The 27,604-nt window shown below is 48.9% G+C and overlaps 1 protein-coding gene across 1 annotated transcript; it reads left to right on the top strand.

Moving 5' to 3' along the window:
- The first annotated feature begins 1,248 nt into the window (after positions 1-1,248).
- On the top strand, positions 1,249-26,148 carry EDEM1 (ER degradation enhancing alpha-mannosidase like protein 1). The gene is made up of 12 exons (XM_010962387.3): positions 1,249-1,944; positions 7,212-7,284; positions 10,211-10,314; positions 11,535-11,706; positions 12,719-12,902; positions 14,302-14,476; positions 15,758-15,878; positions 16,343-16,513; positions 18,305-18,378; positions 19,248-19,344; positions 21,351-21,554; positions 22,269-26,148. The coding sequence occupies exons 1-12, from the start codon at positions 1,436-1,438 to the stop codon at positions 22,356-22,358; spliced, it is 1,974 nt and encodes a 657-aa protein (XP_010960689.2). The 5' UTR covers positions 1,249-1,435; the 3' UTR covers positions 22,359-26,148.
- Positions 26,149-27,604: the final 1,456 nt, after the last annotated feature.

The following is a 27,604-nucleotide window of genomic DNA, read 5'->3' as shown; positions in this document are numbered from 1 at the left end:
TGACTCATCTCATGATGAATGTGCCACATGACGACCTTACCATCCTATTAATCACTCCCTTGGTCACTCAGCCAGTCTCGGATTTGAGCCACCCATCAGGCCTTGCTTCCCAAGCTTTTCAGGAACCTGGGTATAACAGGTACATGGTCTCAACTTACGGAGAGCAAACCTTAGCGGGCATTTCCAAATGCAGCAAACAAAAAGAAAACATCTAAACCGTTGAGGCATTACATGAAAGCAATAGCCCTTCACAGCTAGCGTTTGCAACTTATTAATTATTGGAAGTAGATACCGAGGGGTAAAGTGATTTGACCAGGAATCTATTCTACAGATCAAAGGTTAGGTCAGTGCACAGGAGAGGTGATGGAAGTGGGAGGGACAAGAGGTGACATGGTTAATAGATTTGGTAAAAATAATTTGGTGTTGGCAGCGGCAGCCTTGACTCACCCCCCCCCTTTTTTTTTTAAAGATCCTGTTTCTGAGACAAAGGCAGTATAACGTAGCTCAGTATTTCCTGAAATTACCAGATGCTAAGTATTGCCCAAGACCACTTATACGCACATTCTCTGAACCCTCCAATGGAGTTCGATAGGTCTAAGACAGGACCTGGGAATGTGTGTTTTACAATCACCGTGAGCGACTGTTAAAAATTGGGATGTTTTAATAAAGAGTTCAAATAAAAAGTTAAAAAGAGTACAAGTTAGGGTGTTTTAATACAAAAAACTCAGGATACCGTTTGGTGCAGTCTTAAGCTAAAAGGTAGTACCCTACCCCACCATATAACAAATTAAAAACCCTGCCAAAGTAGCTTATTTTATACAGAAATGTCCCCTTTCCTCCCCGTTCCTTACGTGTTTTAACTGCCTAACATAGGGCTGGAGTGGCCTGCCCCAGCTCGGCCAGAGACACGCTCTACCTGGGGCCGGGCGGGTTCGGGGCCACGTCCCTGTCCGGGGCCACGTCGCTGTCCGGGGTCCGGCGGCTGCTCCCGTGCCGCGCTCCGATTGGCTGGAAGTTCCCGGTCCGGAGCCCGAGCGGCCCCTACCCGCCACGCCAGCCCGTCCGACTCGGGACCGCCCAAGGGGCGGGACCGGACTCCGGGGCGGGGCCCGGAGGGCGGGGCGTGAGAACGGGGCGGGGCCTCGCGGCGCGGAGGACGTCCGGGCGGCCTATGGCGCGGGAGGGCGTCCCGGGCCGCGCCCCGCGATGCCGGGCCGGGGCCGGGCCAATCCCGGCGACTTGGGCGGGCGAACGTGGGGCCTGGCTGGCCGGGCCCGAGGTGCCGTGGGTGGGGGACAATGGGCCAGTTCCTGGTGCGTCACGAGGGAGTTCCTTAAAGGGAAAGTGAGCGGGGCTACGGGGCGGACGTGGGTGCGGTGGTCGGCGGGGAAGGCCCCCCGCGCTTTAAAATAATGCCCGCGGCGCCCGCGCGACCATGCAATGGCGAGCGCTCGTCCTGGGGCTGGTGCTCCTCCGGCTTGGCCTCCACGGGGTGCTGTGGCTCGTCTTCGGGCTGGGGCCCAGCATGGGCTTCTACCAGCGCTTCCCGCTCAGCTTCGGCTTCCAGCGCCTGAGGGGCCTCGACGGCTCGGCGTCTCCCGCCTCGGGCCCTGCGGGCCGGTCCGGGGGGCCGTCGGGGCCGTCGTGGATGCAGCCGCCCGTCCCCGGGGCGGCGGCGGGGCGGCGACGGGCTCCGCGGCGGCCCGGGCCGGGCGTATGCGGCCCGGCCCACTGGGGCTACGTGCTGGGCGGCCGGGGCCGCGGCCCGGACGAGTACGAGAAGCGCTACAGCGGCGCCTTCCCGCCGAAGCTACGCGCCCAGATGCGCGACCTGGCGCGGGGCATGTTCGTCTTCGGCTACGACAACTACATGGCGCACGCCTTCCCCGAGGACGAGCTCAACCCCATCCACTGCCGCGGCCGAGGGCCCGACCGCGGGGACCCGTGAGTAGCCCGCGCGCCCCGCGCGCTTCCTTCTGTCCTCTGCGCCCCCCAGCCCCAGGGCTGCCAGGGCGCTTGGGGTCCTGGGGGCCTCTGCCGGCCCTTTGAGGTCCGCTGGGCCTGGGGGTGCGTGGAGGGGCCGGTGGCTGTCCTCTGTTTGGATTCTCCCGGAATCTCAGAATAACTGAACAGCTGTCAGCGCATCTCTTTCACAGATGAGGGAACTGAGACCCAGAGACCAGAGGGGACAGTGGCAGTACCGAGGGTGGCTTAGGGGGCCTTCGACTCCTATCTGCAGCCCCTTCTCCAGATAAACATAAAATCAAAATGATATCCCTTGTAAACGCAGCTCAAAGCAAGCCCGTATCTCCCCTTAGCTAGCCAACTTCCAACTTTTCTATATACAGGTAAAAAAATTCAGGAGTTGATCCCGGGACGGGACTTCTCGAGCCGTCCAGTGAGTCTGAGGCAGAGCTAGGGCTACACCTTTATCCTTCTTAACAGAGGCTGCTTCCTAGGCTGAGGGTGGTTAGGTTTGAGGAAGGCTGTCTGGCCCAGACGTGGGGCCCTGAGAACCCGGATGAGACTCCTTGCCCTGAAGGGCCTGTCCCATAAATTCCTCGACTCTGGCGGCAGGGCTGTCAGAGAAGATCAGCCAGTCCCCTTCCACCAGCCTTGTTTGCAGAAGGTGAGCTTCAAGGGTCACTGTTGTTGACATCAGAGTCCAAGAGGACAGCATACCCAGCTAAGGACCTCCTAGCTGGAGGGAGCCGGTCGGTGTGCTTTGACAGGGACCCTGTTAGGCTGGATAGGTGACTCCCTTCCTCTGGGTCTCTCCTCTCAGGTGGGAGTGGAGGAACTGAGCTGCCACGATGCCTGCATTTTCCTCCACCTGGTGAAGAGCAGCAAAGTCCAGTCCCTAGGTTCTAAAAAGGAAGCCCGTACACCAAAGGGGCTGAAGAGTTTTAAAAATGGTCCGATAATCCACCAGTTCACGTCTTAAATTGCAGTTGGGAAGCATGATTTTTAGTGAAGCAACAGGCACATCCCAGGTTAACTTAAAAGGACTGGGCCTTCCTAAAATCGTAGGAAACCGATGAGTTATTTTTCTTGTTTCTCTGTATCAGGCTTTATACATATTAATGTATTTTCTGTCTCAAATTTTTTCGGGGGAGAATTTTTATTAAATTTTGAAAAGAATTACTGGGCCTTTCCAGATTGTAGGAAATTGAATTGTTTCACTTAACTAGTTTAACTATACCAGACTTTATACCCATATGTTTTCTTTTGAACTCAATCTTTTGAGGAAAAAAACATTAAAATTTTTTTTAAAAAAGCCTGAAATCCCACCAGTTATTTTTATTTTATCTTTCTTGCCAGCTCCTGCCCATATGCCTCCACATTCTTAACATAGTTGAAATCAAAATGTGTGTACATATTTTGGATCTTAATTGTGTTTCCTCACCCATGGTCATGGTATTTCAAGAAGGGAGGGAACACTTTGAGTAAGTGCCCTTCCTTCTCCCTCACCAACTTTTTCTCAGATTTCCTTTGATGGTGTAGACCTAAGAAAAACAGCTTAATAAGACTTGTGGTAACACTCACAATGGTCTGGAGAGTGAGTTGGCATTTTAAGGCTTTCCCTAATGAACCTTAAGAACCCTCTGGAAAATTGGAGCCCCTCTCCAGAAGGGTGAGGTGGCCTTGGTTAGCTTGCTAGTCCCCATAGTCGTTCCTGGCGGCACAGGCCTTTGCTTCAGAATGACGTCTGCTGGTGAGTGGTTTGGTTTGACTGTTCACTGACAGTCTGGGTAAGCTGAGGTCAGGTTGCTTTGGGACAGATCTGTTGCTGTTGGAAAGATGGCGTTAGAAACATTGAGGGGATGCCATGTGGGAAGGGCTGTGCCCAGAGGGTAAGAGTAAACCTTCTGGTGGGTAAACCTTGGTGTCTTTGAGGAGGTGAAGGAGCTCTGAGATTTTGGTGGCCCTGAGCATACCCTCACACTGGCCACTTAAAAAGCGTGGAAAGGTTTATTTTTCTTCAGCCTTTTCCTTTAACATAACTCCTCTCAGACTTTAGTATTTTCAAGGAAAGTTTAGAACCAGAGCTTTGTTACTGTGGCTCTGAAACAATAGGGCACATTTACATCCCCGAAATAATAACTGGTAATAAAAATCTTGCAGGTATTTATTTTAACCAAATGTATCCTCAAAATTGCTGTCAAGTGTATTCTAATGATTTATTTTAAAAAGTAGGGTAGCTGTTAGAATATTATGTAGAAAGTACAGGAACAAAATAGGAATGCTAAACATATGTGTCTTTCTTTTTAGTCACATTTACTTGAGGCTTACCTTGCCTGCTTTGTTTGACTGGAGGTAGAGTGAGGAGTATTTACATGAAGTAAATAAAACCTGAACCCTTTTTAAAAATAGTAGGTCTTTCTGTCCAGCTACGGGTCACTGTGCAAAGTCAGTTCCTCTCACATCCCCAGTTTGGGCTGGAGGATCCAAATTCAAAAGTTTCTCCAAGTCAATTTGGTTATTAAAATTTTGCAATCTCGTGAATAATAATGTTCGTTCAGGCCTTGGGCACATGACCCTTCTTTGCTTTCTCCTTAGCCACGCTGCTATTCAAACAAAAAAAGCAAATCTCAAATTAACAGATCAAACAGGTACTGGCCCCTAAATGGACTCATTCCTAGGCACGCCTAGTTGAAGGTGGCCTCCTCCGTCCTCCCCTTTCTTTCTGAAACCCTGGCCTCCTTCAGAGTCAGGCGCAGGTCTTTTTCCATGACGCCATTGAACTGTTTGAAGATGATTGTCTTTGATTTCCTCGGTTCTCCTTTTGGTTCCTTTCCTTGGAGCTGCTGTTCCACATTTTAACATCGTGTGCGAATTGGGTACTGCTGTGTGTTCACCTTCCTTTGCTTTGTCTTGTCTCCCCAGATTATCAATCCCTTGAACACAAGGACTGTTTCTTATGTTACCTCTGTGCCTATACAGTACCAGGTAGATTTCTGAGCAGCTGTTACAGGTTAAGTATATGTGGGATTTTTTTTTTCACACATACATTTAATTTTGAACATGTCTTATTAGCATTATGTTTGCTGCATAATCAAAAATTTTCCATCAAGACTGTAGATGTCTCCACCTTCTCTGTTTTGGAGTGATAAGAATCCTCAGGTCAGTCTGGCCATGGATCAAGGAGATCTACGCGGGCAAATCCAGTCTCACCTGCATAATTTGGGGCCATCAGGCCAAGAGGGTTTTATGGAGTCTACTTTTTCCTTCCTTCCCCTCCCCATTTTTCTTTTTTCTATTTTGGCATATTTTTGAAAGAGTATATAACAATTATCTGGTAGCAAAGAATTAAAAGTGTTTTCACAAACACCTTAAATCTTGAGTGGCTCTGTCTGACCGAGTGAAGAGAAGGAACCACGACAGTTATTACAGATACGCTTTTTCCTGCGGCATCTCTTGTAATTGTTCATTGTTAGTAACTGCTTGGACATTCTGTTGAGAAGTATTTTAAAACCGGATCCATTTTAATTGTAGCCCCAAAGGAAAAGCACAATAAAACATAGGAAGGAGGGCAGTGACCCACATTAGTCACCCCTTCCAGGGGCCAGTGCAGGTGGAGGTAAATACGTAAGCCCAGCAGAAGGTTCCTGAGTTGGCTGAATTGCGCATGAGGATCTCCCGGTCTGCTTTGACGCTCTCCTGCAACTCTCAACACTCCTCCTCTCCTCTCTGGCTGGCACTACCCTTGAAGTGCTTATTTTAACCCACAGCTCTTACCTTTAGAGGACCTTCTGCAATCGTATAAATGTGTTTAGGGAGAGTCGATGCCAAGAAGAAGCAGGTACAGGCTTGCAGCTGTGTGCTGCGCTGGCTTCCTGGCTTGTGGGAGACCAGATAGCCCTGGTTCCTATACAGCCCTTCTGCACAGCTTGTTCCAAACAATGAATCTAAAGTTTTGCTATACATTCTTTGTCCTCGTTTAAGTGGCATAACCAGCATACAGCAAAGGCTCAGGTAAAGTCAGGAGTGAAACGTTGGAGCTGTTTATGCCTGCTTCACGTAGGGCCCATTTCCCCCGCCTGAGCGCCTAGGAGGCCTTTCAGAGAGCAGAGCAAGACGTGAAGAACACGGGAGAGGCCGCCCACAGGGAAGGGTGGCAGGGCCCAGCAGAGAGACCCAGGGAGTATGTGAAGTGGTCCTGGGGTTTGAGGGAAGACATCATAATATTGGCAAGTCCATTGCTGAAGATTAAACTAGGGCTCTGTCACTGTGGTCTTTCATTAAACGTAATCTCTAAACGGTTATCCTCTTTCTTTCCTTACTTGCATCTTTTTCATTTCTCATCTTTGAAATCTTTTCAAGCCCCTGCAGTTGCTTTCTGGATCTATGGGAATGGGATGGGATAGAACCGAGCTGCCTAGAACCTGTCACACTGTACTGTATTTCTGTCACGGCTTCTCCCATCCCTGCCTTTCCCAGCCGTGTTAGTGTCATCTTTGTCGTTCCTAATGTTATAAAGAACTGTCATTGGCCCTCATTGCAGTCCTGAGGTTCGTGTCTTGGGATTGTTTCAAAATGGGAAATTGGTGTTGATTATGGGTAGGGGGTGTGTGGCAGAAACATTAATGCAGTTCCTGTTAGAAGCAGTCCTGCTTTGGTGCGTGGTACAAGCCATCTCCTCCTGAGAATTGATGAAGGTAGTGGGAGTTCTCTGGGGGAGAGATTAGTGAAGAAATGTTATAAAGAAGTTGATCTGTTCCCCCAGACAATGGACAGATGAGTGATACTGAGACTGAAAGTGAGGTCTTTATTTGCTTCTTTTTGTGTGTAATCTGCTGGAGTCTCTGATTTCTGTATTAAAGTCTTATTTGCAGGTCATATGACAAGACCTCTCCTTTTTCATTCCTGATGATTTCCAAATCAGAGCTTTTTGAAGCTGGACTGAGAGATCATTTGCAATGATAAAACTGTATCTCAGAGAGGGCAACAACTCTTGTTCCCCGTCTTCTGACGCTCTGTTCCGTGCTCTTTCCACCACGGTGTAAGTGTGTGTGTCTCTGCTGTTCTGTGACACTATAGAAACTGTCACCTGTGCAGTAGAAGGACCATTGCTGTCCTGATCCACCCACAGCAGTCCCTGAGTAAATAACAGTTTCCAGCAATTTTAGTTTCTGATGAGTGTTTAGTTTTATTGTCTTCTTTCTCTTTTAAAGTACCTTTGTTTAATTCAGATTTTATTTCTTTTTCAGTTCAAATCTGAACATCAATGATGTCCTAGGGAATTACTCATTGACTCTTGTTGATGCGTTGGATACACTTGCAGTAAGTGTTCAGCCTTATTATTAATTTTTTTTAACTAATTAAGATAAGATATTTTGGAGTTAATTACCCTTCATTTCCCTCAGGGATGAGAATTCCAGGAAACCTGGTACTCAAACTGTATTCATAGCTCTGATTGCTGTTGTTTATTTTAATGAGCTTAATGCTGAGAGCCAGAAAAGCACTGAAGGTTAGATGAGGGGGAGGTGATTACCCTTAAAAAAAATGGAGAAGAAAGTAGGATTGTTTTGGGGAAAACTTTTTCTCCCAGTTTCCCACTCTTTTGTTCCTTGAAGGAACCAGTTTACAATTACTGGAGTTACGATTTCAGAAGTCAAAGACGAGATCTCGGGATCTCAAGATCTTCAGGGGACAGGATCCCCTGAAATGCTACCCAGCTCCTGGCTCCCCAAGAGTGAGTCTCAGCCCTGGCCCCAGCCCCTGTGCAGAGCCTTTCTCTCTAAACACGCCACTTTAGTTTGCTTTCCCTGTTTTGAGGACACTATACCCTGTGGGCTTGGGCTCCCAGCTCGGGGGCTGCCTGCACCTCCTCATCCCTTGGTTTCCCTTGAGGGAACTGGAGGCCTTTGCACAGCCTTGCAGACGGCACCGCGGCCCGGTACTTACTATCTTTGTGCGCTGCGCCTGCATCACCACCTTCTGCTGCAGAACACAGCAGGGGACTGTATTTCATCCTAGCGTTCACAAATTTCCCATGTAAACATGATTTTACTACCTCTTTGCTCCACTTAGTTGTCCAGCAAGCCTTTACTTTACCATTGGAAAATTCTTACTGTGGTCGATTCTGGATCCTGCATTTGAACTTAGAAAGAGTTTAAAGCTGTCAGGAGTTGGGTAATGCTCGCTAAGTTTGCATTACAGCTGGCCAGAATCTTGCTACTTGTAGAATTACGGGAACTGGGGCAGAGCTTGAGAGGTCGTGCTCCATCCTCCTAGGCTCACGGTCTGTTGGGAAACCCGGGGTTTCACTCTGCCAGGCTGAAGCTGCGGAGCCATTGAGTCGCCCAATATCTCCTTCTGAAGTTGTTGCCGCTCCATCTCAGCCCCCTGCCATCACTCATCTAACTGTGCCCGGACAAGTATGTTCATCCTCATTAGAGTTAACTTGTTGAATTATCCCAGAGGCAGACTCAGCCTGCAAGTCCTGCTTCAAAAAAAGTCCCAAGACTCATATATGGCTTACGAAAGCCCACCTTTTCTCCCCGAGCTCTCGCTTTTTGCCTCATTGTGTCTTTCTATCCCCCTGCCATGCGCATTAAGTACAGAGACATCATCTCTATTACTCAGCTCACTCTCTCCACACCTACTGGTGTCTGAAACATAGTAGGAGTGCAAATATGTGTTAAGAAAATGCATTTCTACCAACCTGGCATCCCCCAGTCCAGATTCTTAGGGTATGCTCCCTGAAAGAATTCCGTCCTCAAATGAACTTGAAAAATTCTCTAAGTCTGTCCCTCTGTTGGAGAGCTGCAGTGCCCACCAGCATTTTAAAGACTCTGAGAAGGCCTCTAGTGAAGAAACCTATTTAACCCCAATGTCCAGTCCAGCTTTTCTTGATGCCGAATGAATGAATTCATAGCCTTGTTACTCTGTTACTCTGTTCTGTGGCTCAAATGGTAAGTTACAACACGTAATCGAGAGTCGTCGGCTTCCTTCGCCACCCTCTGCGTGATCTGAGATCATGTCAGCATCTGCAGCTGCTCACAGATATTGCTGCTGCTGAACATCTGTAAGGAAACAAGCCAGCCTCTGTGGTTTTCATTGTAGAATATCCGGTCTTTAACGCACACTTCAGGCTTATTTTTCAGGTGTTACTTCTGTTGAGGTTTTCCTTTCCTTTTGCTAACATTTTAAACGAACTGTAACAGATGTACTTTGGAAACCATCCGTCTCTAGCAATCCCTCCACCATTTGATGCAACTTGCAGCATGATTGCATAATCCTTTAAAAAGAAAGAACTGAAAGCCAGAAAAGAAATGTCTGTACTTGCCCTGCGTGTTACAGCAGAATAACAGTGAGGGGCGGGGCAGGGAAGGAAAACAGATGCGCTAGACCAATACATACTAGGAAATAAGACATACTGGAAGTAGTGTCTGAATGAAGTTACTTGTTCTTCCTTGTTTTTCTGCGTATGTCCTTATGATGTCATTTTGGTCTCAGGATTGTTCTAAAATTTTGAACAGCATGAAAGCATTTCAATTCAAGTTCATCTGTAAAATTGTATGCCCATTTGGCACTTCATGTAAGAGAGGGAAGCTTGGAATAATGCCATATCCACACACCCAGAATAGGAATCCTAATTCTCAATCACTTTTTAAAAAGGATGGAGAGCTGGTTATGTGTATGTTTTGTTTGAATTGCATGTCACTGGCTTTACGCTCTGCTCCAAAAGATAATACCACTCTTTCTCAGAGCGTTCAGACGTCTGGATAACAAGCAACAAGTCAGTGACCCAGATGTTGCAGTTTCCCGGGAGCCAAGCACCCCAGCTGTCGAATTATTTGAGGAGCAGAGGGAAAGTTATGTTTTCTGTTTCTTCAGTTTTTGGATTTATTTTTTCCCCATTTCAGGAACTGCAGGCACCATATGTCCTGCATGCTAAATGTCAGTCTGAAGTTTGGGGGAGAGAGGAGTGGGTCACCGAGGGTGCTCATTGCTCGTGATTTTATGAGGAGTGACTGTCACAGTTTTGCCATTCAGAGGTAGGATTCTTGAGTTGGTGGAAATGGGCTTGCCGTCTGTCCCAGAAAATATCCTGGGACAACTGCTTTTGTACCTTGAGTGGTTCTGCTCCCACGAGTAGGAAACCAGACGCACAGACGTTTAAATGAAGTGGCCCATCTCCTGACATCATCTCCTTCAGTTTCATTTCAGGCTGTTGTAATGGTTTCTGTTCCTCTTTTTAAAGATAATGGGAAATTCGTCCGAGTTCCAGAAAGCCGTCAAGTTAGTGATTGACACAGTTTCATTTGACAAAGATTCCACCGTCCAAGTGTTTGAGGCCACAATAAGGTAAAATAGTCCATAGAACGGATTGAAGGCTGCTTCTGTGTGTGCGTAAGGGGGAAAATTCTTGCGAGGGGCCACCAGCCACAAGGTGCAGACCTGCTGGCCTGGTGTCCCCTTTTCATCTGCTTTTGGATTTGTGAAAACTGAAACAATTGACATTTCAAAGCAATTACATTTGGGACTGAATAGAAAGACACACTTAGGCTTTAATGAAGGTTTAAGACTGAGTCCCTTTAAAGGAATTTTTCATGATTTCTCTTTGTGTCTAGTCTCATTTCCTTCACTCTGTCCTGGGAAAACCCCTGCGTGTTTCTGATGACATTGGTTTCCCATCTCACCCCCGCACCCCACCCCCACCCCCCGACATGAGACCCCTGCGGACCATTTGGGTCTGTCTGCGCCATGTGTGTCTTTCTTGCTCTCCCCCGCCCCAGTGTACTGGGCCCGTGTTTTATATCTTGCCTTCTTAGTTTAATATATCGTGACTATTTTCCTATTCCATTTAAACTTTCTGAAAACTGTATTACTGCATAACGTTCCAGATGGAACATTTATTTGAAATTGAAGTTAGGAAAGCATTTGTTCTGAAAAATGTCACAGTCCACTCCACATCACCGGAGTGGGACGTGGATTCATGACTGCTGGGGAAGGGAGGTCTAAGCTGGCGGCCCCTCCCTCTGAGTGGGCCATTTTCTCCCCGTCTCCTCCTCTTCCTCACCTCGACTCTTGACCAGAAGTTGGAGAGCTTCACGTTGCTCGGCCACCAGAATTACAAAAGTTGGTCAATATTTGCTGTCTTGCCCCTTTCTGTTTCTCATATGGCTACGTTTTTTCCCCAAGCGAGAGAAATCAAGAGTAGTTTGTTAATGCTGAAGGGTGACACTTATTCTGAGAGTGATCAGGGTCCTCCCCTGTGATGAGATGATGCAGATCACCAGGCATAGTTATATTGAAGTGGGATTATTCCCAGGAGCCTCGGATGAGTGGTTTGCTGTCTCCCTTTCAGTAATGTGGTTAGTTAAGAATTGATCATTTACCATTAGGGCTGGAAAGGACTTCAGGGGGTCATGAAGTCCAGTTCCTCTGATTTCAGGCAGTTCCAAGTCCATAAGGAACTGAAGTCTTTTTCCGCTCTGTTCAGAATGGTTCTGTCATTCTGAGCTGGATTGTGCACATTTCCAACTGGCATGATTTTATTACTTTTTTGTTCTTCCTGTCATTAGGGTCCTGGGAAGCCTTCTTTCTGCCCACAGAATAATTACTGACTCCAAGCAGCCCTTTGGTGACATGACGATTAAGGATTATGATAATGAGCTGTTGCACATGGCTCATGACCTGGCCGTGCGGCTCCTCCCTGCCTTTGAAAACACCAAGACCGGGATCCCCTACCCTCGGGTAGGTAGACCGCGCTGATGGCTCGCCACCTTGCTGAGTTAAAACTCTTTGCTGATGAATTTATTTGCAGGGAGGAGTGGGGCTGATGTGGAAGAGGAAAGCCATGTCCTTGTGAGAATTTGGCCCTAAATAGGATGTAAAGAGTTTTTAATGCATTCAGCGTTTACTGAGCACCTACTGTGTGCCAGGCATCCAGTGACATATGTGACGTATTCCCTCCCCTTGAGAAGGTTGTGTTCCTGTGCTCAGTGTTCTTAAGTCCACTGGCGTGTGGGATTTGTATCCCCTGCTACGAAACAGTGGGGAACTTGTCTTTGTTTCTGACCTGGGTCCATCTCCCCAGGGACTCCACCTGTGCCCTGTGGGGGCTCAGCGACTCCTTTGAACGTTTCACGTAGATCTTTCATGTAAAGCCTGCACAGGCCAGCAAGTTAGCTGCTGGTTCACATGTAGGGTCCGGTATGAGAGCCTATCTTTGTGGCATCTGATGTGCTGAGGCCAGAACTCCTCTGGGAACTGAGTCAGGCTCTAGGTAACCAGTGGAACCAGACCACACAGCCTCCAGGATGAAGGAGGCGGTCACGTTCTCGCCGTGTGCCCTTTGCCTCCCAGTCTGAGTCCTGTGTGTGTTCGCTGAGAGCAGGAATGCGTTCACAGTGGCTCACTTAGCATGTCCAGCTGATTCCGCAGCTTACCTGTGTCCTGGTGCCCAGCCTGGTGCTGGGTAACCACGAAGAAAACCTGCTGGGAAGAGGTGGATTAGCACATAGCATTGCCATGATTCCCCCAGGACTCGCTCGTATTAATAACACTGGGCTCTGGTGTTGCTGTTGTCTTGTTTGTGTCTTTTAAACTTAACCCGCATTCCTCTCAGATGTAAAGGGAGGGAGGCGGTGACTCAGGCCACAGCGAGCTTGGCTCATTAGTGGAGTGCGGTGGCTGCGGCCCACCCTTCCAGCCCTGCGGGGGCCTTGAGTTTTGCCACAGAGCCTTTGTCTCTTCCTGTCCCCAGGTGAATCTAAAGACAGGCGTTCCTCCCGACAGCAATAATGAGACGTGCACGGCCGGAGCTGGCTCCCTCCTGGTGGAATTTGGGATTCTGAGCCGACTGCTGGGGGATTCTACGTTTGAGTGGGTGGCCAGGCGAGCAGTGAAAGCTCTTTGGAACCTGCGGAGCAACGACACAGGACTGTTAGGTGTGGGGCACCTGTCAGGCCCTTGGGACTGCATCCATCGCCCCCTTCCTCTTCTCTGGGGCCCTCCCTCCTCTCCACCCCTCTTTCTTGTACCGTTGACTCTGAAAATTAACAACTCAGAGAGAAAGGCCCTCAGCATCTGCTGTGTCTAATCTCTTTGTGCCTTTTTGCTTAGAGTGAGGCTGTAAGGTTCGATGGGGCAGCATGATGTTTTTGCTGTTTGCGGCTCCCTTCTGATTTGAATCCCTTGGCATTTTCCACTTGAAAATCATTGTTAATGAGAATGCTATGAAAAGCTGCCTAAGAGGCAGGCTGTACTGCTTCAGTGTGAGGTTCACATCATAGGAATTTAGAGTTACTGGTAGAGTGGCTTTCTCCTAAAAAATTTTGGCCCGTGGTGGTAGGTTCAAAGCTCTGGTTATACCTGTATTAGGTGGGTTTTTTTCTCTTTTTTCCTTGAGATTTTTGGCCAAGATGTTATTAAAAAATTATTACGGAAAATTTCAAACACATAGAAGTAGGAGAAAGTGTAACGAATAATGAACCCCTGTGCATTCATCATTTATCTTCAGTAATTATCAGTATTTTGCTAACTCAAGATACAATTTGTGATAGGTTGTTGCCTCCTGTAACTGTTTGTCTTATGTTGAGAAGTATTTTCTTCTTGTCATTGAGAAGGAACCGGATTGATGGTCCTGGAGCTATAGTGTCATTGCAAGAAGTAATTTTTGATTATTCCTGAAGTTCTTAAATTTATTTGTGAATTTCATGTATTTAACAACTGTGCAGATAAAAAAGTTGTCCAGATTGTCAGCCCATCATCAAATGATTGACCAGTGTCACCCCAAATTGTCAACTCAAAAATTTCCCATGAGCCCTTTCAGCCTGGCATGGGCCGCTGTTATGCACTGACATGATAATATAAATATTTTTATTTTGCCTTACATTTGGCAAGTCATTCAGGTGTTTTCAAGTTGGTAGCTTGTTTTCATTGTTACTGTCTTTAAAATCTACGTGATAGTCTGTTAACTCTTCTAATGTTGGACATTTGGATTATTGGGGTTTTTTTTACTCTTTTACAAATAATGTAAATTATATAATTTATAATTCTCTAATGAACAACTCTCTTTTGGCTTTTGAAAAATGCATTTTCAATCTGGAAAAGCAAAATAACAAACCTGTTTTCCTTTACATGAAGTGTTTTCCCCATTTTTGTGTCAGTGGTTAAACACTGTATATGCAGAGAGCTCTCCTGGCCATCCCTGCTCCTGGTAGGGCTGATAAAGGAGTGAGGGCCACGTATTCATCCCCTGTTTCCTGCAAGGGGCTGAGGGGCAGTGGGGCTGAGGTGGGAGCCTCCCCTACCTGGGTACCCTGACGGTCTCTGCTTATTTCACAGGTAACGTCGTGAACATTCAGACGGGCCGGTGGGTTGGAAAGCAGAGCGGCTTGGGTGCCGGGCTGGACTCTTTCTACGAATACCTCCTGAAATCTTATATTCTCTTCGGAGAAAAAGAAGACCTAGAAATGTTTAATGCTGCATATCAAAGTATTCAGAACTACTTAAGAAGAGGGTATGTCTCCCCAGCATCGCTTTTACTGCCCTGTGAAGCAGAGAGAATGCATTCTGAGATGATCATGCTTTTCTCAGCCTAAATTCACAGGGTCTCTTCCTGCCTCCGAGTTGCCTGTCGTTTGGGGGTGAAGAGGTGTGTTAGCTATCTGCTGCTGCAAAATCAATTACCCTGAAGCCCAGTGGCTTGAAACAACAGATGTTATCGCATCCGGTTTCTGAGGGTCAGGAAGCTTGGAGCAGCTGGGCTGGTCCTGGGGACCCCTTCCAGGTTTCAGTCCCTCACTGGCTGTGGCTGGAGGTCTCAGTTCCTTGCCCCATGGGCCTCCTTGTAGGAAAGCTCCTGGCAGCCGGCTTCCCCAGAATGAGTGATCTGAGAGAAAGAGAAAGTGCAGAATGGAAGCCACGTGCTTTCGTGCGCTCGTCTCAGCACGATGCCCCCCCCCACTTCTGCGGACGCTGCTGGTTGCACAGACCGAGCCTGACGTGATGTGGGAGGGGACCCACCAGGGTGCGGCAGTCAGGAGGCAGGGGTCATGGGGGGCCACCTGGAGACTGGCTGCCACAGGTGACAAGCAGCAAGTGACGGCAAGAAGAGAGGTGCCTTCCGAAGCTGCAGCGGCTTCCCCCCTGATGTCGCCTCTCTCTCCCCGGGCCTTCCCTGTGTACTTGGGTATATTACACGGCCCTTGCAGGTGACAGCTACTGAGTTGGCTACAGGGTGGGATTTTCTTGGACTCATTTCCCCCCGACTATTGTAGGAACCACTCGTGCAAGTGCTGCGTTTTAGTAGGAGGCAGACAAGCTGGAGTTCAGCCCTTTTGGCTTTTTAAAGCCCTGAACCAAATTGAGTAGTGATCCCTGAGCGTCTTGCTCTGATGTGTTCCTCCAGGCCCATGGTGTAGGGCTTTATTAGAGAAGAGACTCTTTTGCAGAAATAACCAGGCTTCCCCACTCAGGTCACACCCCACCCAAGCTAAATGCCAGATTACATGGAAGTATTCTCAAACCTGAATGTCAAAGTGCTTTCTGCAAAGTGCAATGAAATCCTGATGCGTTACCACGGCTGAGTTTAGAACTTTTATTCTGTGGTGGGTGTCATCTGATGCCAGAGTCTCATATCAACAAGTAGAGGCAGTCCCTCTCCAAAGGTTTAAAGAACGTGTTAGGAGAAAAGGTTAATGTTGATTCCATTTAAGTGAAACCACCCAGGGCTGCTGCAGGGGCACGGCTGGAGCTGTTTCTGTTTCTCCCGCTTTGGCCCCTTTGCCTGGACCCGCAGCCGGGAAGCCTGTAACGAGGGAGAGGGGGACCCGCCGCTCTACGTCAATGTGAACATGTTCAGTGGGCAGCTCATGAACACGTGGATCGACTCTCTCCAGGCCTTCTTCCCCGGACTGCAGGTACTTCACACAGTAGTGTTTGCTAAGAAAATGCCATTATTGGAAAGCTTTTTTTTTCTCTTTCTTTCCTTTTTATGATATCAGAACATTCTCTGACTCCTTCAGATTTGGGATGTTAATAGCACAATGTGTCTCCATTGTTTGGAAATTACTCCATAGTACATAAGTGCAAAGCCATGCTTGGAAAGTAACGGTGTGTGGTTTTCCGATGACCCGTCTCTCAGTTCTCTGTCTGTTCATGAGTACAATTAACCTCTCGTCCCATGCAGTTCATGTGAATTTGGCATTGATGGCCAGATTGGGGGGAGGGGGCATCTGCCCGGGTTGCTGCTTTTGGGTGGGTTTTGTCTCCACGCGCATAGGTCAGGTAACCAGTGGGTAGAGGTGGGGCGTCCGGGGCCTTGCTACCACCTCCGGCCACTCTGAGACGTGCCTTAGTCTGGTGGCCTGCGTCTGCTCCTCAGGTTCTGATAGGAGACGTGGAGGATGCCATCTGCCTGCATGCCTTCTACTATGCCATCTGGAAGCGCTATGGGGCCCTCCCTGAGAGGTTCAACTGGCAGCTGCAGGCCCCCGACGTGCTCTTCTACCCGCTAAGACCAGAGCTGGTGGAGTCTACGTATCTCCTCTACCAGGTACTGGAGGTTGTTAAACAGTGGTTCGGATTGAAATGCCTGAAAGTCCTGTAGCAGCTGGCTCATCGCGATCACTTGCTGACTGGTGTAGAATTGTGTTGTTTCTCAGTAACTCTGTTGGACTTACATTCGGTCCATGGTCTTGTTAGTGTTTAGTGCGAGCGCTCGTTCCACAGGGCAGAGAAGGTGTCAGCGGTCACGTGCGTGTTTAGCCTGCACTCTGCAAGGTTGAAACACCCTGTTTTTCCGGCTTGTTTTTCACATTTTAAACCATTTAGGAGGATGGTTTGGTACTCACTGTTTTCCGAATTTATTTGACCGAAGAACTCTTTTCTGGGATGCGTTTCAGTGCTCCTGTACTATGGAACCCTGGTGTATGTAAATTATTCAGACAAAAAAAATTCTTTTTCTTAATTGCAAAGGGAATCATCTGGGATTCATCCGAATGTCTATTTTTGTTTAATCTTAAAAAAAAAAATACAGTGTTCATCTTTGGTGAAATTACTTGAGTGCCAGAGGAAATGTCACTTTGACTGTGGAAAGTCTTCTCCTCCATGGGTTAAGGCAGATATGCGTACTTGTGTGCACACCATACGTGTACATGCACCGAGAGCTGTCCGCCGTTCGCAGACACAGCAGCCCGAGCTGCTCACTGCCCGCGGGGCCGGCCGGCCGTGCCGTTCAGTAGACCTGGAACGAACACGTGTAGTGGGCAAGCTCTCACCAGGAGGTCTCGTTGTTATGAGCTCCAGTAGTAGGATCAGTACTTTGGTTTATTCAGTATTTTTTTTTTATACCAAATCCTTGCCATTTGCTTCTGATAAGGGAGAAATCCTATGAAACTGGTCACTGACCTCATGTGTGAAGAGAGACCCTCTCGGGAGCGGGAAGAGAGCCCCTGGGTTTGCCTCTGAACTCAGCGCAGAGCCAGGCCACTCACACCCCGAGGGCGGCATGCCGGTGCTGTCTGAGTTCTTTCTTTGGGTTTATGCCCCTTTATTTCTGTCACTGCTTCTTTGCTATTTGAGCTTCCACCTCACGCTGACTATTTTCTTAGAATCTGGAGAAATCCTTGGCTTTCCAGCCTTGCCTTCTGAAGCCGCTCCCTGCGCTCTCTTAGTGCAGAGACAGCTAACCTCATGGTCGTTTTTCTTTCGCTGCTGCAGGTTGGCCCTGAGCATGAATTACAGCTCATCCCCAACTTTCAAACTATTTTGGGGGTAAAAGTCTCATCATCCCAGAGTTTTTCTTCCCCTAATGAAACCATCTGATTTGTGAGCATGTGCAGAAGAGGAGGCAGCCCAGGGACTGAGCTCGTGGGCGATGGGGTGATGAGAGCAAGTGCATGGAGGCGGCTTCCTGTACCCGGGGAGGCAGCTTGCTACCGAGCCCGCCCTCACCGTGCTCCAGGCCGGGTGGGGCCAAGCCCTGTCCCTGTGCCTGCAGCTCATATTCTAGAGAGCTCTGAGGCAAGAGGGAGACTGGGTTTGGGACTGTCCATGAGGCATCGTTTCATTTCTGACCCTGATGGGGCTCAGGAGAGACAAAGGCAGCAGCTCGCTCTTCCCTGGAGCAGATCTTCTCAGCCCCGTTAAAGTCCACCAGACTGGGGTGCGCTTTGACGTGACCCAACAGAACACCCGAGTCCTAACACTCGTGACCCCTTCAAGGCGAAGGCAGCTGGCGATGTGTCTTCCTTTGGCCAGTGACTCCCTCGTTGGGAAATGCCTGCGGTCACCCGGCACGCCTCCCAGGCCCTCGCTGGGTCACTTCCTCTTGTGTTCTCTCTAGGCAACCAAGAATCCCTTCTACCTCCACGTGGGAATGGACATTCTGCAGAGTCTGGAAAAGTACACAAAAGTCAAGTTAGTTTTCTAAATTCCTTACTTTTTCTGTTGGCCACTTTTGATTTGTTTTGTGTTGTTCTGGGAAAATGTTATCTATTTTGCATTTTAATTTCTAGAACAGGTCATTAATGTTAATTCTGTAGGGAAATTGCTTACTTTTTGTGTAGTGGAACCTGTCCATTATAGTGGGAATTTAAAAAAGAAACTTTATTCCTGTAAGGTTCCAGCAGACTGTATGAGTTCTTTTAAAGCTAATGGTTTTCCTTATTATACAGATGAGAAGTTATACACTGAAAAGTGTAGGGAGTATAGGAAATGCAGAGGTAGAATGTTACCATCATAATCTCCACGTGCAGAGATAACCATAAGCAGCATTTAAGTATACAGTCTTACACTCCTTTTTTACATATATATATAAAATGTATGTGTGTATATATATATGAAAAAACTCAGTATTTTGATTTTGTGACCTGCTTTTTTCACCTAGCAGTAATACCATAAGTATTTTCTTACAAAACACTGTTTTAGACTGTCTGTATGATAAGTCAGTCTACAAGTGTTGGGACATAAGATTTAAATCAGTCCCTTTGATGTTACCAGTCATCTTCTTGGTGTCCTGTTAAGCTTTTAGCAAACACTCTCTCCCGCTCCCAAGCCGCCACCCACTTCCCCTACAAATAACCTGATGATTAGGCAGCCAAGCCACTTTCTTAATGAACTTGCAGACAGCGTAGGCTACAAAGGATTGCGCTTAAACCGTACACAGTTTGTTTTTCATGGGGTGTTTGGTAACTTGATTATTCTGTTAACAGACGACTTCTGCTTCTTCAGTCAGTGAGCAGGTGGGAGGGAGCAGAGGTGGGACTAACTGGAAGATTGTTTTGTAGGTGTGGGTACGCTACGCTGCATCACGTCATCGACAAATCCAAAGAGGACCGGATGGAGAGCTTCTTTCTCAGTGAGACCTGTAAATACTTGTATCTGGTATGTGTGCTGTAAGGGGAACCCAAGAAGTGTTTGGTCCCGCTGAAAGCAGACACCCCTTCTGCCTCCCAAGTACCACCCGTCACTGGGCGCTGCTCCCCGCTGGGCGTTGTGCTGGCCCGGGGACGCAGCACTGTCAGAGCAAAAGCACGTCGCTGTCTTCCGCTGTGGTTTCTAGCCTCGTGGAGGAGGTGTTGTCAAGTAAACAAACAGACACATTTAGGATTACCAGTCCTGTGGAGTTACCAGAGGCCCCGCCTCAGGGTGGCGGCTGGAAGGCTTCTCTGAGGCAGAGAGCAGTGTCTGCGGCTCTCACTTCCCTTGACGTGTGTGCCCTTGGCTGAGACCTGCTGCCCAGTGGCTCTCTGTCCGTACACACGTCCTAACGTGTCTGGAGAGAGACTGACTTTTTGGACCTGGAAGAAACTGTAGGGATCATCCAGCCAGTGTTCATTCTTCCCTTCGTGAGAACTGGCATCTCCGAGCGAGGTGACTTGCCTGGGTTCTCGGGGTGACTCCAGGCAGAGCCGAGGCCAAAGACCCGGTCCCGACTCCTTGTCCAGTGCTATTTCCACTTCAGTGCTCTGCCACGGGCACGTGTGGTGTCTGTCCCAGTGCCATGTCCTCCCCTCTCTTACTGTCCAGTGTGGCGACACAAAAACAGATACTTTCTCAAGGTACAAAGGGTCAGGATATGGGCTGAGAGCCAAAGATAGCCATCAGCAGTGATAGAAGAGGGAAGATATAGCTCAGTGGAAGAGTGTGTGCTAAGCAGTCCCCAGGACCTCCACTAAAAGAAAAAAAAAACCTACCTAATTACCTATTACCACCCCCCACCTTCCACCGCCAAAAAAAAAAAATCTTAAGAACAATAGTGATAGGTTGTTTTATCTAGTTCATTGGTTCCCAAGCCCGGGGGCAGCTGGTTCAGAATCACCCTGTCAAGATTATAGCCACGTTGAATCAGGATCTTTAGAAGCAGGCTCAGGAATCTGTAGTTTTGATTAGTGGTTCAAATGATTCTGTACGAAGGTAGGTTTTGGAAGCACCGGTCCAGTCCTTTACGATGATGCGGCTGGTGGCGTCACTCCTGACAGCAGGCAGCAGAGGTGGCGTGCCCGCCAGCTGTCCCGGGGCCTCACCAGTGAGGGGCCGCAGACCTGCTGCCGGATCCCGTGCTGTGCCGAGGGCTCCCCCACCGCGTGCCGGTCAGGTCGGCTGGGGCCGGCCGCCGAGAGCCTGCGGGCATCCCGTCCACAGCCATTGTCTGGGATGTTCCCGGGGCAAGTTCTGGAGTGAAAGAATGAGACCCCAGGTGTTCCGGGGGAAGAACTCAGGGTCCGGGGCGGAGTCGGGGGTGTCTGGGGAGGGGGTAGTGGCGGGGAACCTGGGCCAACACTCTTCTCCCGATAGCCGTGTAAACACAGACAAGCTGCTCTGAGTTTTTCCCCATCTGTAACATACTTGCGGTGGTTGTGAAGTCTCTTCCATCCCTAAGGGTTCTGTTTCTGAGTTCTGCCTCTTTCATCGTTGACTGAACCCCTGCCTTCTCCCCACGCTGGCTTGTCCCTATGGGTTAGGTGTTCTTTCCCGGTGTCCCCTCCCCTCCTTCACCCCCTGCACGTCCTCTGTCGAAGAAAAGGGCTGCCTTGGGTGCCCTCGGCCCCTTTCCTTCCAGCATTTCACAGCTTAGGGCCTGGTGTGTGCGAGGTGGTGGGTAGCTCTGGAACTCCAGCACTGGAACTCTCGGGAGCGCGTGGGGCGTCTACCCAGGGCTATTACTGACTGGTGGCGCTTGGGTCTTGGCCCCCGGCTTTCTGCAACTCTAGGTCAGGGTGGGGTCAGGGAAGTTCAGTCATCAGTTTAAGCAACAGGTTTATCCTGCCCCACAGCCTGGGGGGGGGGGCCTGAGAGCCGAGCTGACTCTTCTCCTTGAGTGGTCTGGGAGGACGCACCCCTGTGAGTTAGTTCCAATTGTATGTTTTTTTCTTTTTCTTTTCCACTAGCTCTTCGATGAGGAGAATCCGGTACACAAATCTGGAACCAGATACATGTTTACAACTGAGGGGCACATTGTATCCGTAGATGAGCATCTCCGGGAATCACCCTGGAAGGAGTTCTTTTCAGAAGAGGGAGGGCAGGACCAAGTGGGAAAGTCAGAGCACCGGCCTAAACCTCACGAGCTCAGAGTCATCAACTCCAGCTCCAACGTAAGTCGCTTTCTCCAGGGGTGGTTTGCCTGTGGGGAAAAGACTGCCAATCACGTTGTCACCCGGGTTCCTGACGGAAAAGTCACGGCACACTCAGGCTGGGCAGTTTGAGACGGTTTTCAGTGAGAGGCTGTGTCTGTAGGCGCCGTCAGGGTGTAAGGAAACCGTGGGGGCAGTGGCCCATTGTCACTCCTGGCTGAAGTGGCCAGCGGAGAGAGTGGTCACGGGAACACAGCCTCTGGGGCCAGGGCGGCGTGGAGGAAGATGGAGAGTGGACCCGGAAGAGCCACAGGATCACCCACCAGCTGGAGAGGGAAGAAGGACGGTCATCACTCATGATGACCTTTAGTGAGATGCAGGAAGCACCGGCTTCCTTCAGAGCGGGGCTCCACGCGCATGCCTACGTTATCCCCGTAAGCAGTGGGGAAGGTTAGGGAACAGAAATCCAGGAGCCTCTCGTAGCAGCCCCAGGTAGCTGTATTGATTTGCATCAAACAGGGTGGTTTGGACGTGCAGAGGGGGACGTGGGCACTGCGTCAGGTGACGAGTCAGGCCGCGGTATCTCACAGTGGATGCCATCGCTCTGCTCGGAAGAAGCCTCAGTTTCCGAGTCCTGCCACCTACCCCCAGATGAGGTCATCCAGTCCCATCTCCTGAGGAATTAACACATGGGTTTTTAATTCAAAATTCAAATTGTCCCTCCTTTTTCCTAAGTGCAATCGCGTTCCTGACGAGAGGAGATACTCTCTGCCCTTAAAGAGCATCTACATGCGCCAGATCGACCAGATGGTCGGCTTGATCTGATCTGCGCTCTCCTGTGTGGCCTCATCTGAAGTGGACCTGATCCAGCGGAACCCAGGCCCGGCGGAGACCCGGGCCAAAGCAGGAGAGGATGGGAGTCTGGGTGTCCATGACGGCGTAGGGAATTCTCTCCAGCTCCTCACCCACAGCTAGTGGGTTCTTGCACACTTAAGTGTTTCTCTTCTGTTCAATAAAGTACCCAGGTTGTCTTAAGGATATAGCTTGAAGTGAGAAGGTAGATGGAAGTTGGCTTCTTACGCTGTGCTGATGTCACGAAGCCCTGCGGCTGGGCTGTCTCTGGCGGGATCTTCAGAGCTTCCGTCTGTGGATCCATCGGGTGTTGCGTGTGCGGGCCCTCGCCGCAAAAGCAGCGTGGCTGCCTCTCCGTCAGAGGCTCACAGAAGGGCCTAGGTCCACCTGACCTCCCTGTTCATTGCGTTTCATCATCCTCTCTCTCTGTCTCTGTCTCTCTCTCTCTCTGGATAGCTAGGCTCTCCCAGTCACCGCCCATGATTGTCGATCCAGTGGGGGAACAGTCAGCCACTTACTCATTTTCGCTACAGGTAATCGTCACAGTGTTACAAACGATTTGCTTACGAGTAACAGCCGTATCGGAACTGTAACAGTCACTCTCTTCAGTTGTCAGGCCATGATTCAGGAACTTAACAGGTGGATCTTCTGGATGCCGCTTTATGGTTCTGGTGGACCTCCCTGAGGAACGCCCATAGTTCCAGAACCAGGTGCCTTTGAGGGAGAGAAAAGTACCTACGACTGTCTGAGCTTCCAGCTGTCTTACATTTACTAACCAAGGGTTCTCGATTCTGACCATGTTCGGGTTAGAATTCTGTTTTGTTTGTTTCCTCTGTCTAGTGCCAACTAGCTAAGTCAGGGAGAAAGAAATGTCAGGTGACTTTCTGGTCTCCTTGAGCCGTTGCTCTGTGTAACATAGGCTTTAGATTAGTGCCTTCTACTATTTTGGTTTGGGCCACTGGATGTCACAGCTGCTGCTATGATTTTAACAGGCTTGTTTTTTATTACTACCTAGTGGGACCACAGTGAAAGGGGGGTGGGAATGGGTATCAATTAGGAAGATTCTGGAAATTTCTTGGCCAGTCCTTGTCTTTCAACCTGATATTTTAAGCAAGTATATATATAAGGAAGAAGTTGTGCCAAAACTCCTTTCTTTCTTGTTATTATTTCCTTAGCCAGAACAGAACTTTGTCTCCTTGAACTTGACTGAGTGCTCATAGAAGGCAGGGCTGGGTTTGAGCCCCTCTCCCGGCTTCCCTGTGACATCAGAGGTTGAGCTGAATCTCAGTAGAAAGGGCAGGCGGTCTAATAAAAACCCCCACCTTCACCTGTAGCGTTGCCGTCGCTACTGGCAGATTTCAGATGATTTTGTTACAGTCTTTTGAAAGGAGGAAGGGAGTGCTGCGTAAGCCATTGTGTTTTCAATCAAAGAGGAGAAGTTTTATTTCTTCTTGAAAATTTGTGTTATTGATTTTTAAATATAGTCTACTTCTTTGAGGTTTTTAGGAAAAGGATTTTCAGTAATAAATGTCACCTCTGTCTTAAATATTTACTATGCAAATTGCTTTAAAGTTAAAAAAAAATCAAATGCTTCCATTTTATGTTTTCTTCATTTCAGAAACATTCTGTTTATCAACCTTGTCTAGTCTACTGAAGAGAGAATTTTGAGAATATTATATATGTTTTAAGTGTTTTCATTGACTCACTAAAGCCAAAAGGTCCCATTTTAAACACACACACACACACACACACACACACACACACGTGCGAGTGCCCTGTATCTTTTCTCTGAGGTGGGACTGTATGGAAGTGAGCCATTTGGGAGAGTGGGGCACCTCAGGGAAGAAAGCGGGCCCTCCGTGCATCTGTTTTTCTTTCTTCGTTCCCTGCCTCAGTTTCCCGCTCACACTCCAACATCCCCTCCCCTCTGGGCTCGGGCGCCCCATCCCCCACACACTCTGGAACAGGGATCCGGGCCTGAGTGCTGCAGAGGCCCCTCGGGCACAGGCTGAGGTGAGACGTGTTCTGTATCAAGTCCCAGAGCCTCAACTTCCAGGCACTGGACTTGTACCAGTTGTGAGTCCCAAGGTGAGCGGCTCACTTAATCCTGGTGGTTGAGCTTCCAGACCACCCGGTCTAGAGTTGGATGCTTTGTAATCAGTGATTTGTGCAACTAGGTGCCAGAATGCTATCTTGTGCTAGTCAAAGAGGTTCTTTGAGCCACATTAAAAACTGGCTTCCTTTTTGAAGATCAGAAAGTCAACAACTATAATGTATTCTGCAGAGTGTTGTCTGTTCCTTCTGTTCTTTGTTGTGAGATATCAGGGAGGGGAGGGCAGAGGAGAGGAGTGTTGGGGCGGTGCCCTTGCTCAGTGATTTGCCCTGGGAACACCCTGGTTCTGAACAGTGTCGTCCTTTGGAACAGCTGTGAGCCTGCACCATCCTCGCATCCCCACGTGTATCTAGTGTCTAGCCTCTGCTTTGGTTGACACAATGAAAATGGTTTTGCAAAACCTTCTTGGAAAGCTAGTTTATAGTTAGGCTTGGTAGAGTCTAAATCTCCCGCCACAAGGTTCTAAACCATTACAGGGCAGGCTTCGCTAGCTGAGATGGTGTGACTGAGGAACTCCATTTCCCAGAGGTGTAGGTGGCAGAGGGCGTGTTGGTGAGCTCTCTGGTTGTGCTGGCCTTTGTGAAAAACCAGCTTCCATTTTTCACATCTTTCCTTCAGAACTTTCAAATCTGCCACAACTTGCTCTGGGCACCTGAACCGCTGGGTTCTGAGGCTGTCCTGGGTCACGGGGCGTGCACACGGTCTTCTGTGTATTTTGTGCCAGGTCGGTGCCTTTGCAGGTGAAAATAGCCCGTAGCTCCCTGGCAGGTAAGCGTGGTTGTGCAGTCTGGGGGTCTCAGCTTGATAAGCCCCTTTCCTTCCCCTCTGCCCCCCACCAAAGAAAAAGACCCCACTTAGCTATTTTCTTAGCTCAGTTTACTGAATGATTGCAAACTGTAATCCTTCGCTTCGGATTTTATAGACATTCCTTTTTTCCAGAGGTCATTCTCTTTGGCTGTTTTCAAATTCAGTGCTGTGTAACAGGTCGGGCTGGATGATTGCCCTAGCCCCAGAGCAGCTGAGCAGGGACCTTAGGGAAAAAAAAAATCTTGATCTCTCTTTCCTTTTCCATTCCCAGACATCCAGCTCCTCCTTTAGTGCCTCTTCCCTGCAGGGCAGGGACCTTGTGAGAGTGGGGAGGTGGGGCTGCTGGGCTGTGTGTCCCCAGGTGTTACAGGGCTCAGGGTTATGTTTCCACTTGAATTTGGTTGTGAATCTGGCGAAAATGTAAAGTACCTGTGGACCTTCCTGATCTAATACCCCCCCTTCCCTCTTCCTGAAAGGCAGAGAAATAATATTTTTAAAGGTATTTTGTTTTAGTTTTAAATAGCAAAACACAGGCTACATTTTTATTTATTATGCACAAGAAAGATAAATCTGTTTTTACAAAGAAAAAAAATCTAGAGTTGAAAACTCTGGGAAAACCTATTGAAATTTACAAGTGCTTCTCTCTGTCATGTGCAATATGCTTTGCAAGTATAGATGATATTTTATGTTTAATCTGTAAATAAGAAATGTATTTAAATTAAAAGGGAGCTTTTTGTAAAAGGACCAAATGTTCTTTTATAAATGTACTAAGAAGTATCTTGCTTTTTGAAATTTATTCTGATTTTTATGAGTAATTTTTATTAAAAGATTCTTTTTTTTTTTGAGTTGTCACTTTGTTTCTCCTTTCTGTGCTCACATATACACACTATGTACAAGACAGACAAGGGAAACTATAAAACTGGATGAATGAAGTCTTTATTTTGCTTTCTTACAGCTAAGCCCACTCCATTTTTGCCTGACACACTTTCATTTCACCCTCCTTCCTGTACGAGTCAGAGCCACTTTTAATGACCTTTGTCCCATCTCTACCCTCCTCTCCACATCCAGTGCTCCCAGGCACTGACTCGTTCTGCATACTCGTTGCCATTTATCCGAATCTTTAGAGTCTGGAAGCAGTTCTCCGTGTTTCCTTAAGCAAGGCAATTCCTTTCTCCTAACCTCTCATGTGTTAAGATGGGTAAAGGCACCATGTGGTCGATAAGAGATGCTCTGGTCCAACGGAAGCACGAGCCAGGACGGTTTTAGAGGGACAGCTCTGCGCCTACCCCCACCTGAGTCATGATGGGATCTTGAAGGAGACTGCTGATTCTGCCCCTGTGGCATCCTGGCTTCCCTGCTCTGTGTCATCGCAATTTTGATGGGCCTTATAAAAACTGTGAATTGCAACAGAGCAAAGGGCAGTCTCGAGATTGGAAGCACCTGCTGATCTCAGAACACGCGCCCTCGTTAGGCAGGGTGCGTGTGTGTGTGTGAAGTCCCGTGGGTTTTTCGTCCTCCTGATGAGTCCGAGCAGGCCCAGTGCGGCAGGGGGAAGAGCTGCGGAGCCCAGAGCCGTCGGTGAGCTGCGGACGGAGTGGACTGGAGCATGCCGTGTGGACGCTGGTGGGGAGCGTCGGAGTGAGGTAGGGGCTCTGGATCCACCCTGCTGGGGGTTCGTCCCGGCTCTACCGCTGATGAGCTTTGTGCCAAGGTACACGACTTACACCCTCTCCTTGGGCTCGGTTTTCCCACCCACTACAGGGGATGCTGCCAGTCTGTGTGGGGAGGGTGGGTTGAGCGGATTGACTTGTGTAAAGTGCTTAGAACGGCGCCTGGCACTTGGCAGGCTCTGCATGTGTTTCTCACGATCAGGGCCACGTCGGATTTGATACTTGGAACAAGCCATACGGTCTTTAAACAGGGGCTCCGAGGGGGGGGGAAGAACTGGGACTGGCCCGGAGAGACCTGGGCCAGAACCTTTCACCCCAGCTCAGAATAATCTGTGTGCCTGTGTGGCAGGGGATGTGGGAGGAAGGCAGTCAGGCCACTCTGGGGGTCGGCACTGCCTCCACCCAACTTTGAAGAGCCTGGTCCTCAAACAGCCACCTTTCCAGGGCAGGGATTTCTTGCCTCATGGGGGACATTGAGGAAGCTCTGTTCTGAGAGGAGCAGGGCTGGGGTGGGGGGCAGCTTCAGTACCAGCTAATCAAAGCCTTGGAGACAACTGCCTGCTTATCTGAAAAGCTTCACACCTGCTTAGCGAGAGGACCATTGCTGGAAAACCCATCTGGGCCACCCT

Source organism: Camelus bactrianus, chromosome 17 (assembly GCF_048773025.1).
Source record: "Camelus bactrianus isolate YW-2024 breed Bactrian camel chromosome 17, ASM4877302v1, whole genome shotgun sequence".
In the NCBI taxonomy this organism is placed as follows: domain Eukaryota; kingdom Metazoa; phylum Chordata; class Mammalia; order Artiodactyla; family Camelidae; genus Camelus; species Camelus bactrianus.
The sequence above is the reverse complement of the archived record's forward strand: the minus strand, read 5'-3'. Positions and strand labels throughout refer to the sequence as shown.

Excerpts from the sequence above, each read along its gene's own strand:
- EDEM1 (XM_010962387.3), top strand. The coding sequence starts at position 1,436 with ATGCAATGGCGAGCGCTCGTCCTGGGGCTGGTGCTCCTCCGGCTTGGC. Across the intron at positions 11,707-12,718 it reads CCGGGATCCCCTACCCTCGG|GTGAATCTAAAGACAGGCGT; the intron begins GTAGGTAGACCG and ends TCCTGTCCCCAG. Across the intron at positions 16,514-18,304 it reads CTACGTATCTCCTCTACCAG|GCAACCAAGAATCCCTTCTA; the intron begins GTACTGGAGGTT and ends TGTTCTCTCTAG.